The 25,763-nt window shown below is 40.5% G+C and overlaps 1 protein-coding gene across 4 annotated transcripts in view; it reads right to left on the reverse strand.

Annotated features, from left to right (window-relative positions):
• Positions 1-25,763, reverse strand: part of CMIP (c-Maf inducing protein) — a 111,176-nt gene that overhangs the window by 58,521 nt on the left and 26,892 nt on the right. For all 4 annotated transcript variants that reach the window (XM_072117545.1, XM_072117544.1, XM_072117548.1 and 1 more), the window contains exon 2: positions 6,457-6,582. In XM_072117545.1, the coding sequence (XP_071973646.1) occupies positions 6,457-6,582 (126 nt within the window). The remainder of the gene's footprint in view (positions 1-6,456; positions 6,583-25,763) is intronic.

A 25,763-nucleotide genomic window follows, 5' to 3' on the forward strand; every position in this document is an offset into this window, starting at 1 on the left:
AAACAATGAAGGGAATACAGTGCTCGCTGGATTATCCATATAGTTACCGTTGTGGATGCAGTCACACACTCTGTCCATGCTTGAATATGAAAGTCCTAGCTTAGATCTTTGCCTTTCCAAGAAAAATAATGTACTATTCCGCGCCCGTCTTCTTTCTTCTACTAGGCGCCGCCATGTCTTTCCCCCGGGTGGCGCCTAGTATGATGTCAGCAGCGGCGCGTCATACTAGGCACCGGCCGGGAGAGAGCAATGGCGGCACCCAGCAGAAGAAAGAAGACGGGCGCGGAAGCCTGAAGACAAGCGGCACGGACATCGGGGGAGCAGCGCTGCACATTGGGGCCACCAAGGGTGAGTATATAAGTTTATTTTTTTTAATGCTGGGGGCAAGCTGTATACTACTGGGGGCAAGCTGTATACTACTGGGGGCAAGCTGTATACCACTGGGGGCAGGCTGTATACCACTGGGGGCAGGCTGTATACCACTGGGGGCAGGCTGGGCTGGCTGTATACTACATGGGGCAAGCTGGGCTGGCTGTATACTACATGGGGCAAGCTGGGCTGGCTGTATACTACTGGGGGCAAGCTGGGCTGGCTGTATACTATAGGGGGCTGGCTGGCTATATACTGGGGGGGGGGGTCTGTGACCAATGCATTTCCCATCCTCGGCTTATACTTGAGTCAATAGTTTTTCCAATTTTGGTGGTAAAATTAGGGGTCTTGGCTTATACTCGGGTCGGCTTATACTCGAGTATATACGGTACAATGCCGAGAGGCCTTGACACTACCCAAATAACATACAGGCTCACCAAACAACTACATGTCTTTGAGTGATTTAATAATCTGAAATGTTAAATGTCCTCCAAACGTTCCAATGACTGTAACAATGGCCCAACTTTGGTAGTATATTAAGACAAAACCATCTGTAACATGTTGCTTTCACCCCCCACACTCCTTCTAGCATTACAGTCACTCAGTCTTTCCAGCAATCACATGGAAAGCTCCATAAAGACTGGGATGATCTCAGCTAGGAGGCCGCTTGTCTATTATATGCTGAGCACACCTCACCTCACAGTCATTAATAGTGTACAAGGCCAGTACTTCCATTACAGGGAGCACATGACAGATGAACGCTGGGAGGCTCGTGTACAAATGGCTCTTTATGTGTAAACTAAACAACATAGCAGGCAATTAGGAGGCATTAATGCTCACCCAAAAGATTTATCACCTGGGCGGCCAAAGAGTATTGTAATTTTTAACTAGCTCACGGTAGCGTTGCTCATTAGGTGTTAATTGTGCTGAATGAAGCAGAAATGTCTTATTCTGCTCCGTTTCAGTTATTCCGGTGGAAAAGTCCACAATTGAGAGGATTTCTGGAGTGTCTGTCACTGAGGCGTTAATGCGGGGGCCCCTATAAATACTGACTTCATGCTGAATTTCCTTGCATCAAAGCACAATGGCTTCTGTCCAAATACAGTCAGCGAGGGGAATCTAAGTGTTACAAAGTACACACAGATAATACAGAGAAACCGTTCTGGACCGGTGACCCGTTTGTGTGTTTTTAGTATCTTGTTACTCCTAGGGCCAACCTTCACTTATATATAGAAGGTGAAGCCATTTTGTGTGCTAAACAGAAATAAAATAAACTGTGTTGTAATAGCAAAATAGCGCTGCCTACTCCTTTCTACAAACGCTTCTCATCTTATGACAGTGGACCTGGTGTTTATTGTGTGATCACCACAACTTGTCCACACACCACTGCATGTTACACGACCCATACTACATAAGGCAGTCCCCGGGTTACGTACAAGATAGGGTCTGGAGGTTTGCTCTTAAGTTGAATATGTATGTAAGTCGAAACTGTATATTTTATAATTGTAGATCCAGACAAAAAAAATTTTGGCCCCAGTGACAATTGGAGTTTAAACATTTTTTGCTGTAATGGGACCAAGGATTATCAATAAAGCTTCATTACAGACACCTTACAGCTGATTATTGCAGTCTGGGACAATAGTAAAGCATCCAGAGAGCTTCATCAGAGGTCAGAGGGGTCTGTCTGTAACTATGGGTTGTCTGTAAGTCGGGTGTCCTTAAGTACGGGACCGCCTGTACTGCCTCACAGACATTTCCAGGAGCAGCAGGGTGGCCGCCTGCAGCCCTTCAGACTTATTTGCATAATTATAAAAGCCTTTTTGTTGTAAAAGACCAGGGCATAAGAAGATAAAAGATGACCAGATTCTGCCAGAGGAGGCACACACCAGCATGTCAGTGTGTTTTACAATCCTTTATATTGGTGGTAGATGCCCTTTTAAGGTCTCTGTCACTGTTTCTGTCACCACTACCTGTTGGAGAAGCTCACAAGGATCCATCACAGCCTTTAGCTAGTTATTTCATACATTAATCATGGTCAGAGGCAGTGATGTCACTCATGTTTCTCCTCCCCTCTCCTCCCCTGCTCATGTCTGTGTGTAATGTATAGTAAAGCATTGCTAGTGTCTGTGCTTTATCTGCTGACATGCTCTCCCTCCTAATACACATGTGTGAGACACACATGCCTGGAGCTGTTGTATCTCTCCCATACACACACAGGCTGAAGGCCGCCAGCACCAGGAAGCACATGGAGGAGCTATCACACCATTACACCTCACATCATTATACAGGCTGTCAGTCAAGCACTGGGGGTGTGGCTGTGCCTCCCACTCATGAATAAGCTGGACAGCTTGAATATGCTAATGACTCATTGGACATTTCACAGGTCATTTGCATACAGCTTTAGGACCTTATTGCTTAAGTTTACCGTCATGTAGAGGGACAATGATGGGATAGAGGCAATGCTTTCTAATGGCAGTTTATGAAAATATATTTAGTTTAGGGGGTTAATTTGCCTGACGGGTTCTCTTATCTTATCCACGTGTTACATAAATATAGAAATCCACTGTCAATATCAGTTGCAGATTTTGCAAAGCTGCAGAGAGGGAGTAGATGGATGATGGATTTCCACCTCAACCACTCCAATTAGATTAGTTTTTGGAGAGTCCATAGCAAATATTCTGCTGCAAAAATGTTACATGCATCAGTGTCCTTCATTTTTTTTTAAATGTTTATATACAATAAATTCGTATAAATTAGCATTGTGGTGTAATGGTCCAAAGCCAACACTTGGTGATAGAAATGTAAAATTGCGGGGACGACATTGTTAAGAGCAGTTTACTTGTTTTTTTTCATCCTGTAATTTGATTGCTGTTTATATTGTGAAAATTACAGAAATAGAAAAACAATCAGACAAAAGTAAAAAAAAAACATAAACAGAGAGACAAGTAGAAGCCGGACCCGTCCACCTGAAAAACACCACGGCATCTCCCATGACCCGGAGCTAAGCTGCTGAGCAAGCTACTGTGTATCCTCATTGTGCTTTCCAAGGGCTTCTCCCCTGTTTATTTTTCCATCTGGTTACCTGCTGATTATTAAGAGGAAAGGATGGGGTAAAGAGGCACCACGTGCGTGTGCAAAACATTTACTCAGGGAAAATGAACTCTGCAATAATACCTTCTGGCCTGCGACCCAGATTAACTCCTTATCGTCCTGACACTGGGATCAAACTGCAACATCTCGACAATGAACCAATACATTATTATCTTGCTATCTTGAATTTGCTTTATTAGCTTTGAAATTCCATTTTCTACATGTGTAGGTAAATGTGGAGGCTTGGGAAATGATTTGCTTATAGGAGAACATCAGAAAAATAAAACCTGTAGAACATGGTAACTCTTTTAAAGGAAACCTACCAGTTAGAATGGCAGGGGTAAGCAGTAAGTACCGAGCGCCAGCTCAGGGTGAGCTGGTGCCGGTGCTTAGTTTCGTTAGTGTAAATAACCGCTGTATCGCGGTTTTAACACTGTTTAAACTTTAGAGCAGAAGAGGCTTCGGTGCTGCGTGCGCACGATCGTGCGCGCGCCTACATAGGAAATGCCGGAGACGTTGCGTGCACACGGTTGTGCGCAGCGCCAAAGCCTCTTCTGCTCTAAAGTTTAAACAGTGTTAAAACCGCGATACAGCGGTTATTAACACTAACGAAAGTAAGCACCGGCACCAGCTCACCCTGAGCTGGTGCTCGGTACTTACCTTACTGCTTACCCCTGCCATTCTAACTGGTAGGTTTCCTTTAATATCATTCATAAGTAACAAAAGTTAATCATTGTGGAATGAAACATTCTACATTTATTGTGTGTTTGCTGTCAATGACCTCTGTTTGATGACAATGAATGGGAACACTTTTTTAAAGTTTTTGTTCATTTATCGTGCAATGCCCCCCAGCGTGGATATACATCAGGAAATATCCGGTGGGCAGTCTGCCTGGTGCAGAATTGCGCTGCAGCCTGCAAATTTTCACCAGCCACGTCCACCTTGGAGGATTGCGTAAAGGGACTAATAATAGCAATGTGTGATGGTTTGCAAGACATTGCGGTTATTTCAGGGAGTGTAAGCCAGAAAACTGGTGTACAAGCCCAGATATCTGCCCAAGTGACTCCTTAATAGTCGTTTCTATAGAGCTCTCAAAGATCTATTTGTGTGTAATACTGAATCTCCCAGAATCTAGAAAGACAAAGCTGTGATGCTATTACCATACTATATAACAGTTTGGTGATGCTTGTGGCCTAACTCCTCATGACCGGTTCTCATTGAAAAGACTTTCTTCTTTCTATATCATTGTCTTTAATAGTTCTGAATCACTTTACTCTATTAAACTGTACAAATTTAAAAGGGATGTCTATGCCTCCCAGAAGTAGCTCCATTCTTGTCCACGGATATTGCAACAATGCAGACAGTATTTTCCTACCTCATTTTCTTTTTTTGGTGAACATGTATGAATAGTGATAAGTCAGGATGTTGCTGAATAAAAAACAGATTATCTTATCCTGACAGGTTCTCTAATTTTTTATGTTTGGAATCTATTACCCAAATTATCCATGAGTACCATATAAAACTGGAACTATCTCAACTGGTTCAAAACTCTTTTTTGGCTACTATCTTACTAAACTGTAGACTTAGAGTGTACGAATCTCTGCTTCTAGTTTCACTGGTTACATAAATAAAATGTATACTTCACGTCAATACAACCTACACAGCAAGTTAAACATACGAGTAAATATCAAAAAGTCTCTTAGTAATAAGCAAATAAAAACTATAAAAAGAAATCCAGTTATTCCTAAATAATGTGAATCATCACCCTGAATACCAGGAGCTTGTTCATTAAAGCACTGCCATGTATAGAATAAAACACTAGGATAGTGTTGGCAAAGCTATGGCACAATTGCCACAGGTGGCACCCAGAGCCCACTCTATGGGCACCCAGGCCATTACCCCAACAGAGTTCCTCAGACAGAACTGGAAGATCTAGACAATGAAGCAAAACATTATCACCTGGCTATCTCGGAGTTGCTTTATTAGTTCTGAAATCACATTTTTTACATGTGCAGGTAAACACAGAGGTATGGGAAATTATTTGCAAATAGGAAAACATAAGAAAATAAGAGTTTATCCTACCGCAGTCCCAGGCAGTCCAGTACATGCTGCACCCAGCAATATTATAAAGTGACACAACCTGGGCTGACTAGTTCTGCAGGAGGAGTAAAGATGTGTGGTCAATGGATGGTCCAATGGATTATCATCAGAGGTCATGATTCCTCCTGTTCATAGGGCCCTTTAGGGAAGCTGCAATGATAATCCAAATGTCCCCTCCTTCTTTCTATGGCATTGGTGTCCTCAGAACAACAATATGTTTGAGAGCAGTGGCAAAGCAGGGAGAAATAAGTTAACAATGTTACTTTCTGTGGTGACACTGTGTGATAAATAAATGGGCTTTGGTTGTAGTTTGGGCAATGCAACTCTGAAAGGTTAACCATCAATGCATTAGGGGAACCCGGACATGTGCATATGGCTTGGGGATTACATTTAAATTACGGTAATCATAAAACAGACACTATGAGGAGAATTTATCATAAACCTGTGCGCCAGCATTTGATAAAGGCCCACTCTACCGGCCGCCAAGCCTCTCTACACCGTCATGGCGTGGAGATGGTATAGACGCAAAAGGCAATTGCAATTTCATGCAGTGCTCAAAAAATTGTGATTATATCAGTGCTTCTACTCCAGAAACTGGCGTACAAGCACTGATAATTGCCCCCCTATCCAAATAAGGGAAGGGTTAGATTTTATGTTGTCCCCTATTTTAAAGAAAGGGGATAGCAAAATCGGTTGGTCAACACCTTTAAACTCTATCAACATAGAGACTTTAAAGTTCTGTACCAGATAAAACCGAGCCTGGACCATTAACAGGTTTATATTACAAAAATGATTTGCACAGAACTCTTAAAATCAACATGGCACATAATACAATGACATTCTGACATTGCCATTACAGTGTCACATAATGTAGTCAAAATCCAAGGGTTGCCATACCTGAAGTAGGACAGTTCCTCCAGGAAATGTTAGTTGTAAACAGTATTTTGGGGCATTCTCCCAGGACAGCAGCTGGACATCCTCAATGGCGCTGTATGGCATGCTATCTTCCATGTACCCTGTAGGCTGGAAACAGACAACAATATATTACTATTTCTATGAAGTGTCTATCATTATAAGGAAAAATACTTTCAAAAATTAAAAATAAGCAGAAGAAACAAGCTTTTGGGCACACCAATCTCCTTTTATTCGCATCTAATGAATCGAATAAGTAAAGAGAGATCATATCACTAAGGTTTAACTTTATGGTTGATGGGGTTTAACCATAATGTTCTTTCTTGGTTGGGGTTACAGGGAATCTCTCAGAACTTTCTTAAGGAAAAGCACAATGAAATCTTCATTTTAATTTGTATGCAAATGTGCATTTCCATGTACCACGATAATGGCGGTAATGCCCGAGTGCCTTCCAATAATGGAAATAAAACTAAAAACGTATCATTTATTTGGACAGATTTTCACAAAAAAAAAAAAAGTTTATGTTTCAGGACACTTCATCGACAAGGCCATTTCTTTATCTTATATGTGACCCTGGAGCTGACAGAGTCTCCTTTGTAGTTCTAAACTCCTTATGGTTGCATTTCTGATAACTAATTTCTCAAGGTGCACAATAAGCCTAAGAACTAACTGATAAACACTGAGATATCTCATGTCCCTGGTTTCCAGCAGTGACGCTATGGGCATCATTCACGTGTCTCTGCCGGAGCCATTCACCGCTTATGATAATTTATTCGCCATTATGTTACAAGGAGTCCATTTGCAGCTGCTGGCCTTGGTTCTGGATTTGAACCTGTTACAAATGCTGCAGACACAAAAGTCGCCATGGCAGCTCCACTCCAAAATGTGACTCAGAGAGCGGCTGCACTTCAAGCTTGTATGCACTTGAGCTATGCAAGGATCTTCAAAGGCAGCTGCACCATGTGTAGAGCGGCTACAGCACACAGCAGCCGGCCTCAAACTCGTCTGTCCTGTACTTAAGTTACAAGACGGTAATATAATACGCGCTTACGCAAACGCTGCCGTCCACCACAATCCAGGGCTTGGCGTGGACTTAGGCTCAGGAACTCGCAGGAGTCAAGCAGAGGACATATGGCTGTTTATGATGATTTACTAAGCACATGTTTGTGTGAAAGGGTTCTGTGTAATACATATTTCCCTTGGCACCGTTGCCTGGTGACATCAAAACAACTTCCCAGTGACAAGCGAGGGCCTCTTCTACTGGAGTTACAAATCTCACACATAGTAGTCTACGTATATTTAGAAAAATGTATTTAAAAAAAAGACTGATCAAATACAAAAATATGCAAAGCACCACAGATTTATTCATGTATTTACAAATTGGGAGATTTATTTTTTGGGGGAAAAATTCCATACAGTTATTATTTATCTGGTTCTAGAAACTTCTACGCAGGAAGAAGTGCAGACAGATTTGCTTAGAAGGTCAGAGGTTGTTTGTAAAAAGATAGCACCCCTCCATTCTATGGGCTAAGCTACAATATTACAAACAGCCATGGATGAACAAAACAAAAAACTTTCTATTTCTTAGCTCCTTTCCCATGTGACAAATAGAATAGGTTATTGGGCAATTGGGTAAGGAAAAGTACAATTCCATTTCATACAAGTTGTATTCGTCTAGACGGTTTATAGCCCATTTCGTGAGCTCTGGGTGAGATACCGCATTTATATTGCTAGTGAAATAAGCCATTTTATTTTCTCAAGGATCTGTGTACTTCCTTCTTTGTATACAATCAGTGACGTCAGTTGTATATAGCGAACGTCAATTGTCACGTTTATCTTATAAGGAACTTTTTTCCCATATTTGAGTGAACTAAAAATACAGTGTACCTTTTCCTGGTGGAGGTCACTGGCACACCTTCGATACGTCTAGTGCACATGTGCCCCACTGTAGACATGGCTAACTACTTGATCATTGACCAACTCATCTGTAATATGAATGATGACAATCAACATTCAGCTTTTGCTCCTATATAATACACAGTAGACTCTACAGAGCTGATGATAAGTCAGTCCCATGAAATCAGCAGATGCGGCCTCCTGAATTCTTTGTGTCAAGTTACAAACCATAATAAAATATGGATCTAATGGAAGGTGAAGTCTTCTGCTAGGAATCCAAGAGCTGAAAGCCATTGACTAGACAACTTGTTCCCATCCCTACAGCAGTCCAGGTACCAGACCCTTGGTAATCAGCCACAGCTCTATGATCTAAGGGGTGGTCTCATCACAGAAGACCCCCTTAATATTGGTTGCAATTTTTATCAGCGGTAGTACAGAATCCCAATGGAAAGCAAGCATCAGAAAAGACAGCTCCTCCTAAAATTAGATAGAACAGGATAGCTCACTTTTTGTTCAGTTGTATACAAACTTTCGCGGTGGCACTAGAAATATTTTTCACAGCATTTCTCAAATATAGAAGAAAAACGGTCCCAGAAAGATAAAGGACGTTTGTCTGACAAGAACATACAATACCAGGCACAGGCAAGAGTGGCGCTGTATCTGGGAATACAATACTGACATACACCTTACATGATCAGGACAAGGTATATAGGAATCTGTGCCACTCAATCTTTCACTTTAGCCTCAGCAGCGACATACAAAGAAGGGGCTGGTATACTACGCTTTTATCATATGTCATTTTTTCCCTTTTTCATCTTTTTTATTAAATAAATTGCCAGAGAAGCAAATTTCATTAATACAAGATGATGGCGTTCACTTCCGCAGTGAAAATAATTCACACTATTCATCTTGTCGCTCCGAAAACAGATTATTTGGGATGAATCACTGCTGAGTGAACAGGGCTGAGGAGTCAGGGCTCAGCGATGCTGCATCCTGCTTATGAGGCTGACACCCACATAAACCTATATGATTTGTTTGCATCATCGTGTGGGCACGCTAGGAGATTTTCTCATGTGGCACAGGAAATTTAAACTGACAGGTGAGGCAGACATCTGATTTGCTTTACTCATGATAAATGATATGTGTGGTAACCAGGCATCTGGAATTGTAAAAAGATGTTTATACCGGCTGCTCTCGTGCTGTCAAATGCCGCAATTGGGGGAAAATAGGAATGTTTTAGAAAATAAGACTGTCGGAAAAATGGGTTCTATTTTATTACTTTTTAATTTATTTAAGTAACTATTTATTGAATATTGGGTGAAATTTACTTATGTGTATTGGTGTTTTTTACTCTGTTTTATTGTATATGTGTTCTTTTTATGTGAGTTCTTTTTATATATGTGATGTTCTGTCAATTTGATGTATTGCAGAGGTGACACTTTAAGTTCCCGCTTGGGATAATAAAGTATTATTATTATTATAATATTCATAGACTGTAAGCTCTTGCGAGCAGGGTCCTCACTCCTATTGTTCTATATGACTGTTTGTACTCTCTAATACAGTTATTTCATTTGTATGGCGCTATATAAAGATTTATTATATACCATATGATTGATAAAATTGGCTTTCACATGGTTAATTCTGCATGTCAATTGTTAAATATACCAAGCATTCTCTAAACATTTACCAAACATTAAAAAAAATACACAAAAGTGATTGTAGTTATTCTTTTAGGGAAGTTTTACTTGGTGTTGTTTAGGTCACAAACAAATCCCTTTACACCTCAGTGAACCTGTTAACGTGTCAATGACTGGCGATGTAACTAAACGCAACTCCATCCAAATAGGAGACTATGGAAATATAGACGGAGACACAACTTCATCTATTTTCAGATTTCCATACTAAATGACATTGCATGTTCTTAAATTTCATCTGATTTCCAAAAAGATATCACCACATGTAAAGTTGAAGTCCAGACATAGGAAAAAAAAAAAGAAATCATACAAACAAGTTATTTGCCTATGACTTGACATCCCGTATGAAAATGAAATGGCTTGATATCCTTTCCGACAAGCAAATTCTATTTTTTTAATTCAAGTTCTGCGTGTTCTGGGTTGGTGCACATTTAAGAAATACATGGAAATAGTGGCAGACCACATAATGTTACTATCAAATTGTTACTATTCATACACCGAATCCATGACAAACATCTACCACTCTTTCAGTATTTACTACTACGAGAAAGGGGGTCTAGAACTCCGGGACTGATGTAGTGACAGCTCTAAGATTCACCCCATGCATCCATACAACACTACTGGAGCTTTGCTTTGGGTAATTACTGAACATCACACGTCATAGACAGGAATAGGAGTGCAGGAAAGTGTTGTGCATGGCAATTTGTTTCTCCCTTAGTACTGTAGTCACATGTGGCGTGCGAAATGCTTTTTTAAACACATTGCAACGCGCATGCGTTTCTACATGTTACCATGCTTTTGTGTGACGGCGTTTTGGAGCGTTTTGAAGCATGCGTTTTCAGTCCGTTTAAAAACCTATGCATTTTTGAATGTTTACCGTGTTTGGCTGCTTTAAACCGGTTTATCTTCATTTCTAGAAGTATATACCATACAGTAAGAAAATGACACTAACACTTTACAGGCCAACTAAACAAATATGTTCCACAGCCCTCAGGCCTCAGCGGTATTCTCTGCAAGCATAGAATACCGTAGTGATACCGTTTTTTACGTAGTGAGATTAGAAAAACACTCTTCCCCCTGGGCAACTGGTCAGCCTCACTGTGATCATCCAGCAAACAGCAGGTCACCCAGCCCCCCAGCGACTAGTAATCTGTGGGGGTCTCATCACCGAGCCCCCTACCGATCAGCAAGTTAAGCTCCATCCAGAGGATAGGAACTAACTTGTTTTGTGCAAAAACCCCTTTAAAAGGTTATATCCTCTTTAAGCACATTCCAGGAAATAATTGATACTGATTACACTCTGCGATATGACGAGCCATGCACCTGTGTGACATGTTAATCTACAGGAAGTAAAGAATGAAGCTTCCTGTTGCATGACAGCAAGCAGAGATTTAGAATTAATAAAGTGTACAGACAGTCCACGGGTTACGTACAAGATAGAGTCCGTAGGTTAGTTCTTAAGTTGAATTTGTATGTAAGTCGAAATTGTATTTTTTATAATTGTAGCTCCAGACAATTTTTTTTTTTTTGCCCAAGTGACAATTGGAGTTTCAAATTTTTTGATGTAATTGGACCAAGGATTATCAATAAAGCTTCATTACAGACACTTTTAAGCTAATTATTGCAGTCTAGGACTAGTAAAGCATCTAGAGAGCTTCACCAGAGGTCACAGTGGGCAGAGGGGTCCGTCTGTAACTATGAGTCGTCTGTAAGTCGGGTGTCCTTAAGTAGGGGACTGCCTGTATTGGAAAATTGTATAACTTTTCATTACACAAAATAAATTAATTATTTGCTGGAATATGCATAAAGCAAACAACCCCTTTATTCTCAGCAAATACACAATGGGGGACATTTATCATAAGTCTGGAAATGTGTATTTTTTCTGGGATTTTAGGCTTAGGGCTTGCCTGATTTTAGTGGTTGATAAATAACGCATGCAAGTTTGTTGGTTTTCTGTCTTGTTTGCAACTTTTTTGGGGACGATTTTTGGTTTTTCTGCTGGTCAGATGTATCTTAGCATTTTTTCCTTATTGATACATATGGCGTTTATTCTTTAGTGAATAAGCGACTTTTTAAAACAAAAAGTTATAAAAAAAAAATCAGTTCTAAGCTACAGGCAGATTCCATGAAATATAAAATTGCCATCATGGGAACTGTATTTTAATAATAAATGGGGCACCTTGGGGAGCATTTTATAGATATGTTACATTTCTTTCAATGTTTTGCTTCTTCCCATGAACAGAAAACAGCACTTTTATGTTAACATGACCACAAATCATGATGCACAGATACACGTCATTCTAGTAATGCTCAGTGCCTTGCCATTTCTTCAGAATATTGAGCTTAATAGCTTGTTATATATGCCCCAATGGAGCTCATTTACTAAAGATCGCGCTACTCACTTTTGCCGGACTTTGGGATTTGCACAGGTATTTAAAAAAGTGTCTGTGCTGGGATTTTGGCACAGGATCGATTTTTGGTGCAGCTGCGTTGGCTTCCATGTAACACAAATTCATGGGCGTGCCGTCGGACAGTCTGACTGATTCAGACTGAGCGCGGGATTTAGTTCTGCTATCGGACACTTCCGATATATATCTCCCCTTGTGTAACTGTGTCAGCCACCAGCGGGGTACACTTTTTAGAAAAAGAAACCAGAGAGAGAGAAGCTCTTCTCTGAACAGTGCAGTATTAAATATCCTATAATGTAGGAGAATGGACGATACCGGCTCACCACTGATCTATCGGCACAGTAATATGACTCAGGTGCTGCTTGCTTCATGCCGTCCTACTCCTGAAAAAGAATGACTCATTTTCCGGTTTAAAATGATACATAGACTTTTATTATCATCATCATCTACCTATATATAAACTTCCTGTGCAGAGAAAGCATTCATTCACATGGAGCCTTGCCTGGAGTGACGTTTACTAATATCCCTTTCTCATTAACAGACAATGGCGTATTCAATATTAGAACCTTATTACTGGGTTTTAGAAGAAATCAGACACAGATCAGTCATGATTTCACACTAGCTGGGTCTGACAATGTCTACAAGCTCACATAAAAACACATGCTTTTATCATAATCATTGCTGTACTGAAAATAATTTGGATACCCACTTCCTCTATGTCAAACTTTGGATCAACAATGGGTTCAACCCCAGCAAAGATTAACACACCACTTCCTTTATTTCACATCTTTGTTTAACAGTCCCACAGTGAGAACAAGCGAGAAGGCAGAACAGGAAGAATAAAGATCAACTCATTCTACAAGAACGGAGTGAAGGTGCACGTCTGTGCCCCCTGTCTCCTCCTCAGCTCTGCAAACTACAGTCTTGGCCACTCACCAAGCAATTCCTGGGAGACTTTTACAAAGAGATACACTTAAAGTGTTTGCATCTGGAGTGAGACAAGAGAATTTGTTACTGTCCACTTCTTAAAGGGAACCTGTGCTGGTTCCATGCTTACCTGGCTCCAGCATGTAGTATCAAGCAATGACCTTTCCTATGCTGACCTAAGCTCTCTTCTGCCAATAAGTCCAATTACAAGCGTTTAAAACCTGGGATTGGCACATGCCAATTACTTTAAAGGGGTTTCCACTCTAATTCCTTGGCAACCCATGGAAAAAGGAGGGGGCAATTACCCAGCTCATTGTTTAAACAGCACAGAATACAGTGAAACCCAACTGGCTTGGAAGTATACACGTTAAACGAAGAGAGAGATGTAATAGAGTAAGAACATTTTTAATTTTTTCATCCACTGGCTCCCAAGTCTTTTCCACTTTGATGGAAAACCTCCCTTAAAGAAAATCATTTAGATCTAGGCACTGTGACTGTGGTAATCTTCTTATATTTGTTATCCATGGCCTCCTTCCTTCTAAAATCAACTTTTAAAAATAATGTTAATGAGCCAGAAGAGCTCTGGGGATGTTATTAGAGCCCATTTCCCAAACAATGTAACCTCACAAGCTGTTACACTGTACAGGAGCACTTCCCCCCTGCCACTGTGTAGAACAGGAAGGGTACTTGTCTTAGGTCGGCGCACACAGATACGTCAAATGCACAAGATGAATCCAATAAAGGGGGGTATTTTTATTCGGTATCTTAGGAACACAACGCGTTTCGGAGTCTAATATGACTCCTTTATCAAGTGGGTAGATACTAGTATAATGTATGAGGGGGAGAGCCCACGGATGCCCCACGCGTATCGCCCGTCTGGCGGGCTTCCTCAGGGGATCCTGAGTCATATTAGACTCCGAAACGCGTTGTGTTCCTAAGATACCGAATAAAAATACCCCCCTTTATTGGATTCATCTTGTGCATTTGACGTATCTGTGTGCGCCGACCTAAGACAAGTACCCTTCCTGTTCTACTGACTACGCTCTCAGACCGGTTTGGCAACCGTGTCTCGACGACCCTTGTCCACAGGCAGCACCAGGAGATATCAACCTTTTCACCTTCATTAGAGTTGTGCCTAATACAGCACAACCAAATCCGGTGAGCCTCTCTCCACCTTTCCTAAACAGCACCACAACCTACGACCTTACTACTCTATGAGCACTTTTTGGTCTTTCCTTGTCCGCCTTTCTATACCCCTGCCACTGTGTGACATTACAGCAGGCAGAGGGAGGGGGAAATGCTGAAGGAGCAGAAGGGAAGAGAGAGACAGTGTAACAGCCTGTAAAGCTGCAGCATTGAGGAGCTCTGGTACCGCCCCCTGTGCCCTTCTGGTTCATTAGCATACTTTAAAAATGTATTCTACATTATTAACATGTTGATTTGAAGCTAGTTTCCTTTAAATAGAAATTCATAGAGAATCATGGTTTTTCAGATCTCTGCATGCTGTCATTTAATAGAAAACTACATTGTTTACTTCCACTGGATAGAAATTAGTCCATGGTCATGTGACGTCACACAGGTGCAAGGCTGTACCGGCTTTATCCTAACCTACAATATCAGAGTTAAAAAATGTAATATTTTCTCCAATGTCTTCCTTTGTGTTTTGGACAACCTTAATATATAACTCCAGGACACATCTGACTCCTACCACCATCGTTTCTTCCAGACAAGGTGCACTCCTACTTTGTAAACATGTACTCACCAATCACACATCATTGTCCGCAGCCACATTTTAAATTCTTCTTATTCTTCCTATTCAGGCTACCAAGGTTTTCCATAGTAAATGACAAAAATGTCTGCAGAATGACCACACAATCCATCCAAAAGTGGTTGCCAAGATACCAGGTCCAAAAATGCTTCACTGTTGTTTATAAGCTACTGATGGAATCAAGTCAGACATATTTGGATACGGTGCCCTGGTAACATTTACCGTCCGATGGATTCTGTGGTCACTGCATAAGAAATGGGTTGTAACAGAGAACCTTTCCCACAGTGGGTTAAGGCTAAGGAACAGAGTAAGATGATTCCTCCGCAGGGCCTTCAAGAGCTGCTAAGTATCATCAGAGCAATGATCCTCCACACGGTATCCTCCCTAATGACTGAGGAACGATCCCATGACGTAGGCAGGAGCTCAATATGTAATATGGACTGCTCCGGGGACATCCTTCACAACTTCCAAGTACTTAGTGTGAAGCTCAAAAGTTGTAACTCTCAGAACTAGATCATTTTCCAATAATCACTGTTTTCTATGGGCATTTATTACATTGCTGCATTTACTGAAAAAGCTTGTTACTAACTACAAGTGACATGGTGTATTCATGAGATGGGGATTGAAGGCGCGGCGTATAGTAGCTCTGGTATCTCTGATACAGCACTTTTTTCTTAATGTGAAGATACTACGGATATGAAGTAGACACAAAATATGGGTTGGAAGATCAGACTTCAGGTAGTCACTGGAGAGACCGCTAAGAGTACACTTAGAGGGGTTCTATCGGATATATTCCACAGCAGACAACCAATTCTACTATGATGATGCGTCCTATAGGCAAGTCATAAAATACTTACAGTACCTTCCTCAGTTCCTTTTTAATATGTAGTTTCTTATTGCCATTTGTAGATTCTGTCCCTGCCATATTAAATATTATACCGGATTAATAGATAGAATGGGTTGTATGATTCATCCCTGACGCAATGCATTGTTGTCCAGTGCTGGAGCGTGGAGGGTTAAGCACAGGATACCCCACCCTGTGTACATACATGGCAAATGTTGGGTGGCAGCTGACTGCGGCAGTTAACAGCTTGTACTGATATTGTTTTGTACAGGAAGAGAAATTATGCAGCCGCTATACTCCCCCTCAATTATTACTAGCATGAAAACATCTTTAAGAAAAAATAATATGCAAAAAAGCAAACATTTCACTTAATTGTTGAAAAAATGTAATACCACTGAGAATCACAACCAACTCACGTAACATAGTAAATGTACTGCAAGAGAAGACATCCTACCCAGCTTTCCCACAGTCATGAAAAGGTTTTTTAAAAATGCACACAACCTCTGCAGGCATTACAATGATCTTCAATCTTTCGTGGAAAGTCTACAAGAATTTGCAGAGGATGTCTCTTCACGTGCTAAAAGCGCTGTACCATACACTGCAGATAACCCACATTCACATGAATGGGACCGAGCTACGGAAATAAGGTAATAGGTGCTAGACAGATTTATTATCCATGTTCAGAAAAGTTTAGCTAAATAGCTTTTCACCAGACACAACTATAGTTCAGTGAGCTATGATTGTGTGTTCAATTCTTCAAATCCTTGTATTGAGTTTTGAAGCCAATAATCAGACGGAGAGTATAATAATAATAATAATTCCTTTATTTATATAGCGCAATCGGTCCCTGTCCCCAATGGGGCTCACAATCTAATCAACCTACCAATATGTTTTTGACTTCGGGATGAAAACTGAGGACCCCGAGGAAACCCACGCAAACAGGGAGAGAACATACTCTTTGCAGACATTGACCTTGGGACTTGAACCCAGCACTCCAGGGCTGTACTGCTAACCACTAAGCCACCGTGCTGCCATAATAAAACAAGAAAATACAGAGGATGTTTCTTTTTTTTTTTTCTTCATTCCACTCCTGGTTTTGTCTTCAAAAAGTAAATGCAAAAACATAGACAAATAAACACTTCCTAAGGCAGCCTTCACATGCGGCGTTTGAAATGCAACGGGGAGGTGCTTGGCCAATCCACTCAAATGCATACAAATCGGTACAAAGCAACTCATGTGTTGCATTGTTTACATTTTATAAGTGCAATTCAAACTCCATGTGTGAAAGTAGAGTAATGGTAAGTGTAGACCCCAGATGTAATCCCACAGCCAATTCACAAGCAGAGGGGCGCAGCTCTGCACCATGACATGCCACTTATTTCCAGCAGAAAGCCAAAGTGTTTTCTGTGGTGTGTGTACAAGATGCTACTGTAATACACTGCAGATTTACCAAACCGAATATATTACAGGTGCAGATATGCTAACAGGTAAGAAAAATCAATAGTGGACACTGAGTTCAATACCTATATGACCTACCAACCACAAATTACTAAAAAGCGTTCAAAAAAAGCAGCAAATAGGTTCAGGAGAAGAGAGGGGTAATTTTTTTCTATGTTTGTCATCAGTGAAGGCTAATGCAACTTTAGATATATATATATATATTATATAGATTTACACACACACATACAGTATATATTATACACACAGACCATATGTGTTACAAGGGACACCAAGTCTGGCTATTGCCAGGTAGCAGATGCTGAGAGACAGGGGAATTATTCACAAATAGGACCTCAAAGTCCACTAGGATATTTACTCAACCCTCTTATCTAATACAATATGTTTTACATTTTGTTTGTTCCTTTTTGCTCTTTTTAACCCTTTAAGTGCACACCACATTCGGTTTAGATTCACTACAATGGTATTTCACCAAAGAACGGGTAGCCCGAAGAGGATTTCTAACCAGTAACCTATATAAAGGCCACTGTAGGGTCACCAATTATATACCGGTTCTGATACCAGCTTTGGTCTTCTTTGGACAATTCTAGCTTGGAACAAGAAATATCTGAAGGTATTCGGTCCCCTTAAACTTTTCTAACTTTTGCCACATTTCAGGCTTCAAGCATAAATATATAAAATTGTAAATTTTTTGGTGAAGAATCAACAGGTGGGACACAATTGTAAAGTGAACGAAAATTGGATATTGTAAACTGTTGTAAAAAAATAATAAACTGAGAAGCGGGGTGTGCAATATTATTGCACCCCCTTAAAGGGTGAGAGGGCCTAACCAGCCTTTGTGGGAAAACCCCTTTAAGTTACTACTTTGTGGCGCCACCTTTTGCTGAGATTACAGCTGCAAGTCGCTTGGGTAACTCTCTATAAGTTTTGCACATTGAGAGACTAAAATTCTTGTCCATTCTTCCTTGGAAAACAGCTCGAGCTCGTTGAGGTTAGGTGGTGAGCGTTTGTGAACAGCAGTTTCCATCTTCTTTCCACAGATTCTTAATTAGATTCAGGTCTGGACTTTAACACCTGGATACATTCATTTATAACCCTTCCATTGAAGATTTTGCTTTATATCTGGGATCATTGTCTTGTTGCAAGATAAATCTGCATTCCAGTTTCAGGTCTTTTGCAGACTCCCAACAGGTTTTCTTCTGGTCCTGTATTTGTCTCCATCCATCTACCCATCAATTTTAACCATCTTCACTGTCCCTGCTGAAGAAAAGCCCAAACCATGATGCTGCCACCACCATATGTGACAGTGGGGATGGTGTGTTCTGGGTGATGAACTGTGTTGCTTTTACACCAAACTTATCGTATGGCATTGTGGACAACAAGTTTGTTTTTCGTTTCATCTGACTAGAGCACCAGGTGACTTGTGGCAAACTTTAAACAAAACTTTTAATGGATATCTATAAGACATGGCTTTGTTCTTGCCACTCTTCCATAAAGGGCAGATTTGTGCAGTGTACGACTGATTGTTGTCCTATGGACAGACTCTCCCACCTCAGCTGTAGATCTCTGCAGTTCATCCAGAGTGATCATGAGCCTCTTGGCTGCATCTCTGATCTGTCTTCTCCTTGTTTGAGATGAAAGTTTACAGAGACGGCGGGGTCTTGGTAGATTTGCAGTGATCTGATACTCTGGCCAGGTCTTGGTGTATAAGACCACTGCAAATACACCTCCCAATGCAATATGATCGCTTGCACAGTGCTCCTTGGGATGTTTTAAGTTTGAAAAAAATCTTTTAGTATCCAAACCCAGCATTACTTTTCTCCACAACAATATCATGGACCTGCCTGGTGTGTTCCTTCATGATGCAGAGCCCTGACACTATCACAGAGCTGGTGGATTTATACGGAGACTTGATTATACACAGGGTGATTATATTTATCATCATCAATGGATCATTCAGAGATCCTCACCGAACTTCTGGAGCAAGTTCTTGCTGCAATGAAAGTAAAGGGATCGAATAATATTGCACGCTCCACTTTTCAGTTTATTATTTTTTCTACAAAAGTTTAAAATTTTCAAAAATTTGTTGTTATACTTCATAATTGCGTCCCACTTGTTTATGTTAGAAGCCCGAAATGTGGGAAAGGTTGAAAAGTTCAAAGGGACCGAATACTTTCGCAAGGCACTGTAACTGCAGTACACTCATTGAGATTCATCAATTGTGAGCACCGTACATTTCTCTAGAAAAGAGAAGGATTTTATACACCACAAAATGTCAAGATCGTCTCCGGCAATATGCATTAAGACACCCCAAGCTATGTAATATATGGTTACACAGCCATATAACCAACTTTTTCAGGCTCCATGTGTCCCCTACATTAGAGGCCCTGTATACCCAAGATTAGCTCGGCAGGGTAATCTTATGTTGCCAAAACTTTTTCTCTGCAGCTCTAAGAACCCCACATGTTAGGGTAGTTTCACATTGGCCTTTTTTTCACTGAAGCCATTTTGGCTTATGGGCACATACAGATTGGTTTTCTCTTCCAGACTTTAGTGATTCTTCACTGATGCTTTACTGAACCATTCTTTTCAATGGGTTTTTTCACACAGTTTTTTTCAGTGATCAGTTTAGAACCTGTTCTTCTTAAATTTACTGACAACAACTGATCAGAGAAAAAAAACAGAAGTGTGAAAAAGCCCATTGAAAAGAATGGTTCAGTAAGACATCAGTGCAAAATCACTGAATCCAGGAAAAGAAAACCCGTCTGTATGTGTCCACAAGCCAAAACGGGTCCAGTGAAAAATGTTACAGAACCCAATGTGAGTAATGCACAATGGTACCAGCAGAACAGCTAAATCCAGTGTTCGGTCAAGTAAATGAGGTAGCATGACTGCTTCATCATCTGCCCACAATTTCCAGTAGAAAATCATGTTTAAGGAGAATTTCACAGAAATTACTGGAAAATAGAAGACTTTATTATGTTCTATGCGTTATCTTCGTCAGACCAGCTTTTCATAGATTCTTCATAAACAGATTGTGAACCAATCCTAAAAAATACATTATTGCTGATGAACCTCCTCTACCTCTCCATTATAACTCTCTACCATTGTCAGTCTCTACTGTAGGGCTGTCATCCTATTCATGAACCAGGAGAGTGGAATGACCAAAACATACCCCCCCCCCCTTGCAACTCTGCCTGTGTGTCACAGCTGGACTGAAAAGTCTATGGTTACGGCAATTTAAATATGAAGCAGGGATGCTCAGAATGAAAAGAACACAAGGCACCATTAAATTAAGCAGTGATGTGCCCTATAAGGGCACAATGTTATTATAAGACCCGAAGATTCATTGTAACATAACAAATCTTATCAGAAGGTAAACCCTGCAGCTGAATTTTAATCTCTGGGAATGAATTCCTAGATCAAACCCCTCTCAAAGTCCAGGAGACTGATCCAGACCATGGCGTCAGCCTTGACATCCTGCCTGCATTAAATACAGCTGTTTGAGAGCGCAGAGACTCAGACTACTGGCAACCTGCCTTCCTTACTACTTAGGAAACCTTGCCAAAATGAAGACTACAAGGTACCTTGCCCTCGCCTGCAGCGTATTATGCCCTGTATACAACAGTGCCCCCCATTCAGCTTTAAACAGAGCAATGTATTACAAGTTAAAAAATAGAATAATGCATTAAATAAAAAGTATAAACCATATAACTGATTCTCAGCTTTCAGAAAATAAAGTCCCTGGGTCAACTTCTGCAAAGAGTTTGTATGTTCTCTGTGTTTGCGTGGGTTTCCTCCAGGTCCTCCGGTTTCCTCCGGTTGATTAGATTGTGAGCCCCATGGGGACAAGGACTGATTTGGCAAGCTCTGTCTAAACTGTGTGCGCTATATAAAGAATTATTATTATTATTACTTCATGCACACAACCACGTGCTGTTCTCAGTGCCCGAACAACAGGTCTGTGGTCTGTTGTTTGAGGCCCATATGTCATGTGAGGCCCACTCACAAATTACCACAAAAAAGGACTGCCCACAAACTTAGGCAGGAATACAATCTGCTCTCAGTTTTGTGGCTAGACTGCGCACAAGCCCATAGAAATAAAAGAACGTGGTCTAGAAAACTGCAGTGGTGTGCCATTCTAGTATAAAAAAGGCATTAGAAAAAGCTTTTTTTATCATTGGAAACACTTCCACTCTATCAACAGGATTGAAGCTTCAAAATCCATTTTAAAGGAAATCAACCACTTGCAAAAACTCAAAAAAGCTAGAAATACTCACCTCCGCTCCTCTTGATGTTGATCCCTGTCCTGTCTTCCACTAGTCTTGAAATGCCCTAGAAAAGAAAGCTGTAATTAGCAGTGCGGAGCGCAGGGACAACCTGTCCGGCGCTCCGGGCTGCTAACTATGCACGCCCTCGCACCTCCCTCTCGCATGCTTCCAGCATAAACATCTCTTTATTCTCAGAAGAAATTGGTTGGAGTCTACTGAGGACATCATGTAACTGGTTGGTGAAACCACATTTACATATGGCAGAAAGAAATCACACTAACTGAAAAAAATTACTAGCGTTTCCTAGATACAAATAAAATAATTAAAAAAAAAATCCCTCTTGACTGTGACTACTTAATAACAAGTGCTCCCAGATCAGAAAGAACTCATGACTATATTCCTGACAGTCCGCACCCCAGTCACTGTGTGCCGTCCAATTAGGAACTTTAATGCTTTAGTAAAACCTTCTTTCCATGGAATTTCATATAATCCCTTGTCCTCTTAACCTGGGCAAATAAGAGGTTTATGTGTTTGGTAACAGGCTTAATGAATTACTTTGTCATCTGTTGTCAAAATCTGACTTTAAAAAAAAAATCACAAAGCATCTCAAACAAGTTAGTAAAATAAACCAATACAAAAATCATACCACCATATAGTTCACAAATGGCTGTATCATACAATTTATAACATCATCTTAGAATCTAAAAAATTGGTTCTCGTTTAGCAACAGGTCAGTTCATCTGTACTGGGCTTAGGTTAGAAACTCCAACACATGGACAGAAAGTAATGGAAGAAATTTGTCTGTGTACAGCAGACCGTATACTAACAATATGGAATTTTAACACACACTCGACTTCTCCCGTGGGAATGATACCTTGTGCATTACTGAGGTAGAACAAGTAAAATAACGAGTCCTGGCATCAAGACTTATAAGACATTTGCTCCTGTGCCACATAGTAAAGTGCAAAGATCCTGGTTTTATATGTACATGTATGTATCTTTATCCCTACAATACAGTGATCTAATTGTATCCTATAAAACAGGATTTAATTGGTTTTCTATAGGAATTTGTTAAAGAAGAATTTAATAATAATACAGGCTCCAATACCTGTGAATGACTATGCACGGAATATGATTGTGTGGGGGTGACAGTAATAGTATACGGCTACATGTGGGAGACGCCACATATATTATGTCCATAACTTTTTGAGATGCTTAAAACAGAGACTGTAGATAAAATGCAGACTATTTCTGAGGCAGTACCTCACAGTGATGGCATGGTAGAATATGCCATGTGATCACTTAACAAGGGGTTGAGCAAACTAACAAAGGCAAGTATGTAGCGAGATATAAAGAGATGCTTTATGGAGTGCTGGGTATTATTTTAGGCAGGGAGTGAAAATCATCCCCCACTTATCATATGATTCTTGGCTGGCCTGTGAAATATGCAAAGTAAAAATAACAAGTAAAATATTTTACGTGATCGGGCAGGGTGTGACTTGTGGCTGTTCTGTGACCCCCTCCAGGGTTAGGAGCATTGGAATATAATATAGCAATGGAGAATTCTGCTATAGGTCTCCCCGAATCTGATTCAGTTACACAAAATATACAGACACCTGCTAAGATATACAGGAGCTTTTCCATCACTCACAAATAAATCTTTATATAGCACCGTCATATTCTGTCGCTCACAAGAGCTTAGAGTATATGATTTTCAGTGTTATTTCTATAAGTTCGTAGGAGCAGGCTGTTCAAGGTTTGTGTTAAGGCGTCAGCTCCTCCAAAGAACATTGGGTATTGTAATGGATTTTATTCATGTTTTGGTGTTGAGTCCTTGTGCCAAAATGGCAGCAGATGTCTGAAGATATAATGCTGGAAAATCTATTACTGAGGCATGTATTTAGGAGGCAATATCAAAGATCCATCCAAAGATCACCAAGGTGTGCGCCTTAAAAGTTCACTGCACATTACTTACGCTAATTATAGCTCGATCATCGCACCGCTCAGAGCCTCACCCCAACAATAAAACATTAACACACTTTGTACTTTCGTGTAATTTAAAAAAAGGCAAACACAACATGACCTTTGTGCCTTCAAGTTTAGCACATTAAAGTGCAGCGCAGAGCCAATGGGTGGGAATAACAGGGGTTATTGGTATTCTACAATCACATCTTAAGAAAAGAACTAAACTAAAATTCTAATAAATATAATTCTTGTCCTTGCATAAAGCATTCTCATTAAAATTACATTTCTGTCACCACACCAACTCCCCCAAGCCCACTAACAGCACCTTCTTCTGTAATATGTACATCCCCTGGAGGTGTTTTTACCATATTCCTTGGTTGCAGCATGAATGAAAAATCATCTTTTATATGATATAGTCAGGAAACCCTACCTCCTGCAGTCAGGACACCCCACCTTTTGTAGTCAGCTTGCTCTGCCCACTCCATCTATCTGGTGTTCGAGACCTGCCTCCTAAACACCAGATACATGGAGTTGGGAGGAAAAAGAGGCGGGGTTAACTGACCGCATCATACAAAAATATTAATGATTTTTCATTCATCAGGCTTTCTGATCACATTATTTTTGTGGAAATCCGTGACACAGGTGTGAACGGAGTGAGAACTAAGAGAGTTCTTAGTTTTTTTAATTTAAAGAAGGCAAACAATTTTAACATTCATTTAAATCTTTTGTTTCATATATCAGTTCTATGGGGAGAGCTGGTGCTGGACATCACTGGGATTGCTTTATCTCTGGCATCTACAATGGATTAGGTCATTTTAATACCAACACACCCCATTATACTTTTATAGTTATATCACGGGACAACAGGGAACTGCATATGCAGAAGATTGTCAGCTTAGACATTGATGGGTTCAGACACTTGATCACATAGGCCTAGATACTTTTATAACATTTATCTCATACATAGTAAAACATTTCCATACACAGACTGAGGACATGAACATAACCAGTAGTTTCTGCGACATCGCTGGATTTGGTACAGCATAAAGACGTAGTCTGGAAAGTAACAACCCCCAGAGAACAGGAAGAAGTGGCAGACTCAACACAGAAGTAAGCCAGTAGGAGAATGTAAAGCTCCATCTGTTATATACATTCCCGCTCCGAGTGCACTTTATTTAAGGTTAATGACCTTTTCCGAATAATGCTGCCTATACATGGTCCTTGTAGGTTCCCAAAATTTTTGTGCCAGAAATGAAGCACATCTCATTAGGTTTCTGGAGTACAATAGATGGAAGGGGTTAAATTCAGGGGCAGGATCATATTTTCCATACGTCCCCTGTGCCTTGTTAATCACGGAGAGGAATTCTGTCCAACAAATGTAAACTAACACTTAAGTAACCTCACAATCAAAGCGGAAAAACCCCAAGAAGATTAAACAATGTCTGGAGGTATCTGCAGAGCATGTTCTCTAATTTACTGCTCCTATTCTGCTCCTGCAGTTCCTCTAGGTTTCAAATGTTTCAGAGCGACGCACAACTATAATTTATAGAGGACTTTAATAACAGGCATTAAGGAACAAAGGCAGAACACGGGACTATAGGGCACTGTCATCTGCACTACACTGGTAACGTATCGACTTGTAGAGTTACACTTCAACATTTGTAGTTATTGCAACTTACACTGGAACAAAATCATTTCAACATGGAGACTTCATAATGTATAGAAAAGAAGCAAGTACAAGTTGCTAGATAGTTCTATAGGCCACCATCACAGAGTCCATAATTGCTGGGATTTTTCAAAATTAGCAGTTAATGTTCTAGAACATTGGATTTGCCCTTACCTGTAAACTTGTATGCAACTCACCTGATGTGAGTCCAATGATAGTTATGGAGTTCACTACACTACCCTGCCTCCCTAATCCTGATTGACAGATCTCCCTGCGACTAGTACTTAGGGACTGTCTAAAAAAATTGAACCGGGGTGATGTAATCCAAGGTCCTTTACCCCCTAATATTTACAAAATCTACTCATAAATACATAAATATATCTGATCACATGAAA

This window comes from Engystomops pustulosus, chromosome 7 (assembly GCF_040894005.1).
Source record: "Engystomops pustulosus chromosome 7, aEngPut4.maternal, whole genome shotgun sequence".
Lineage (NCBI taxonomy): Eukaryota > Metazoa > Chordata > Amphibia > Anura > Leptodactylidae > Engystomops > Engystomops pustulosus.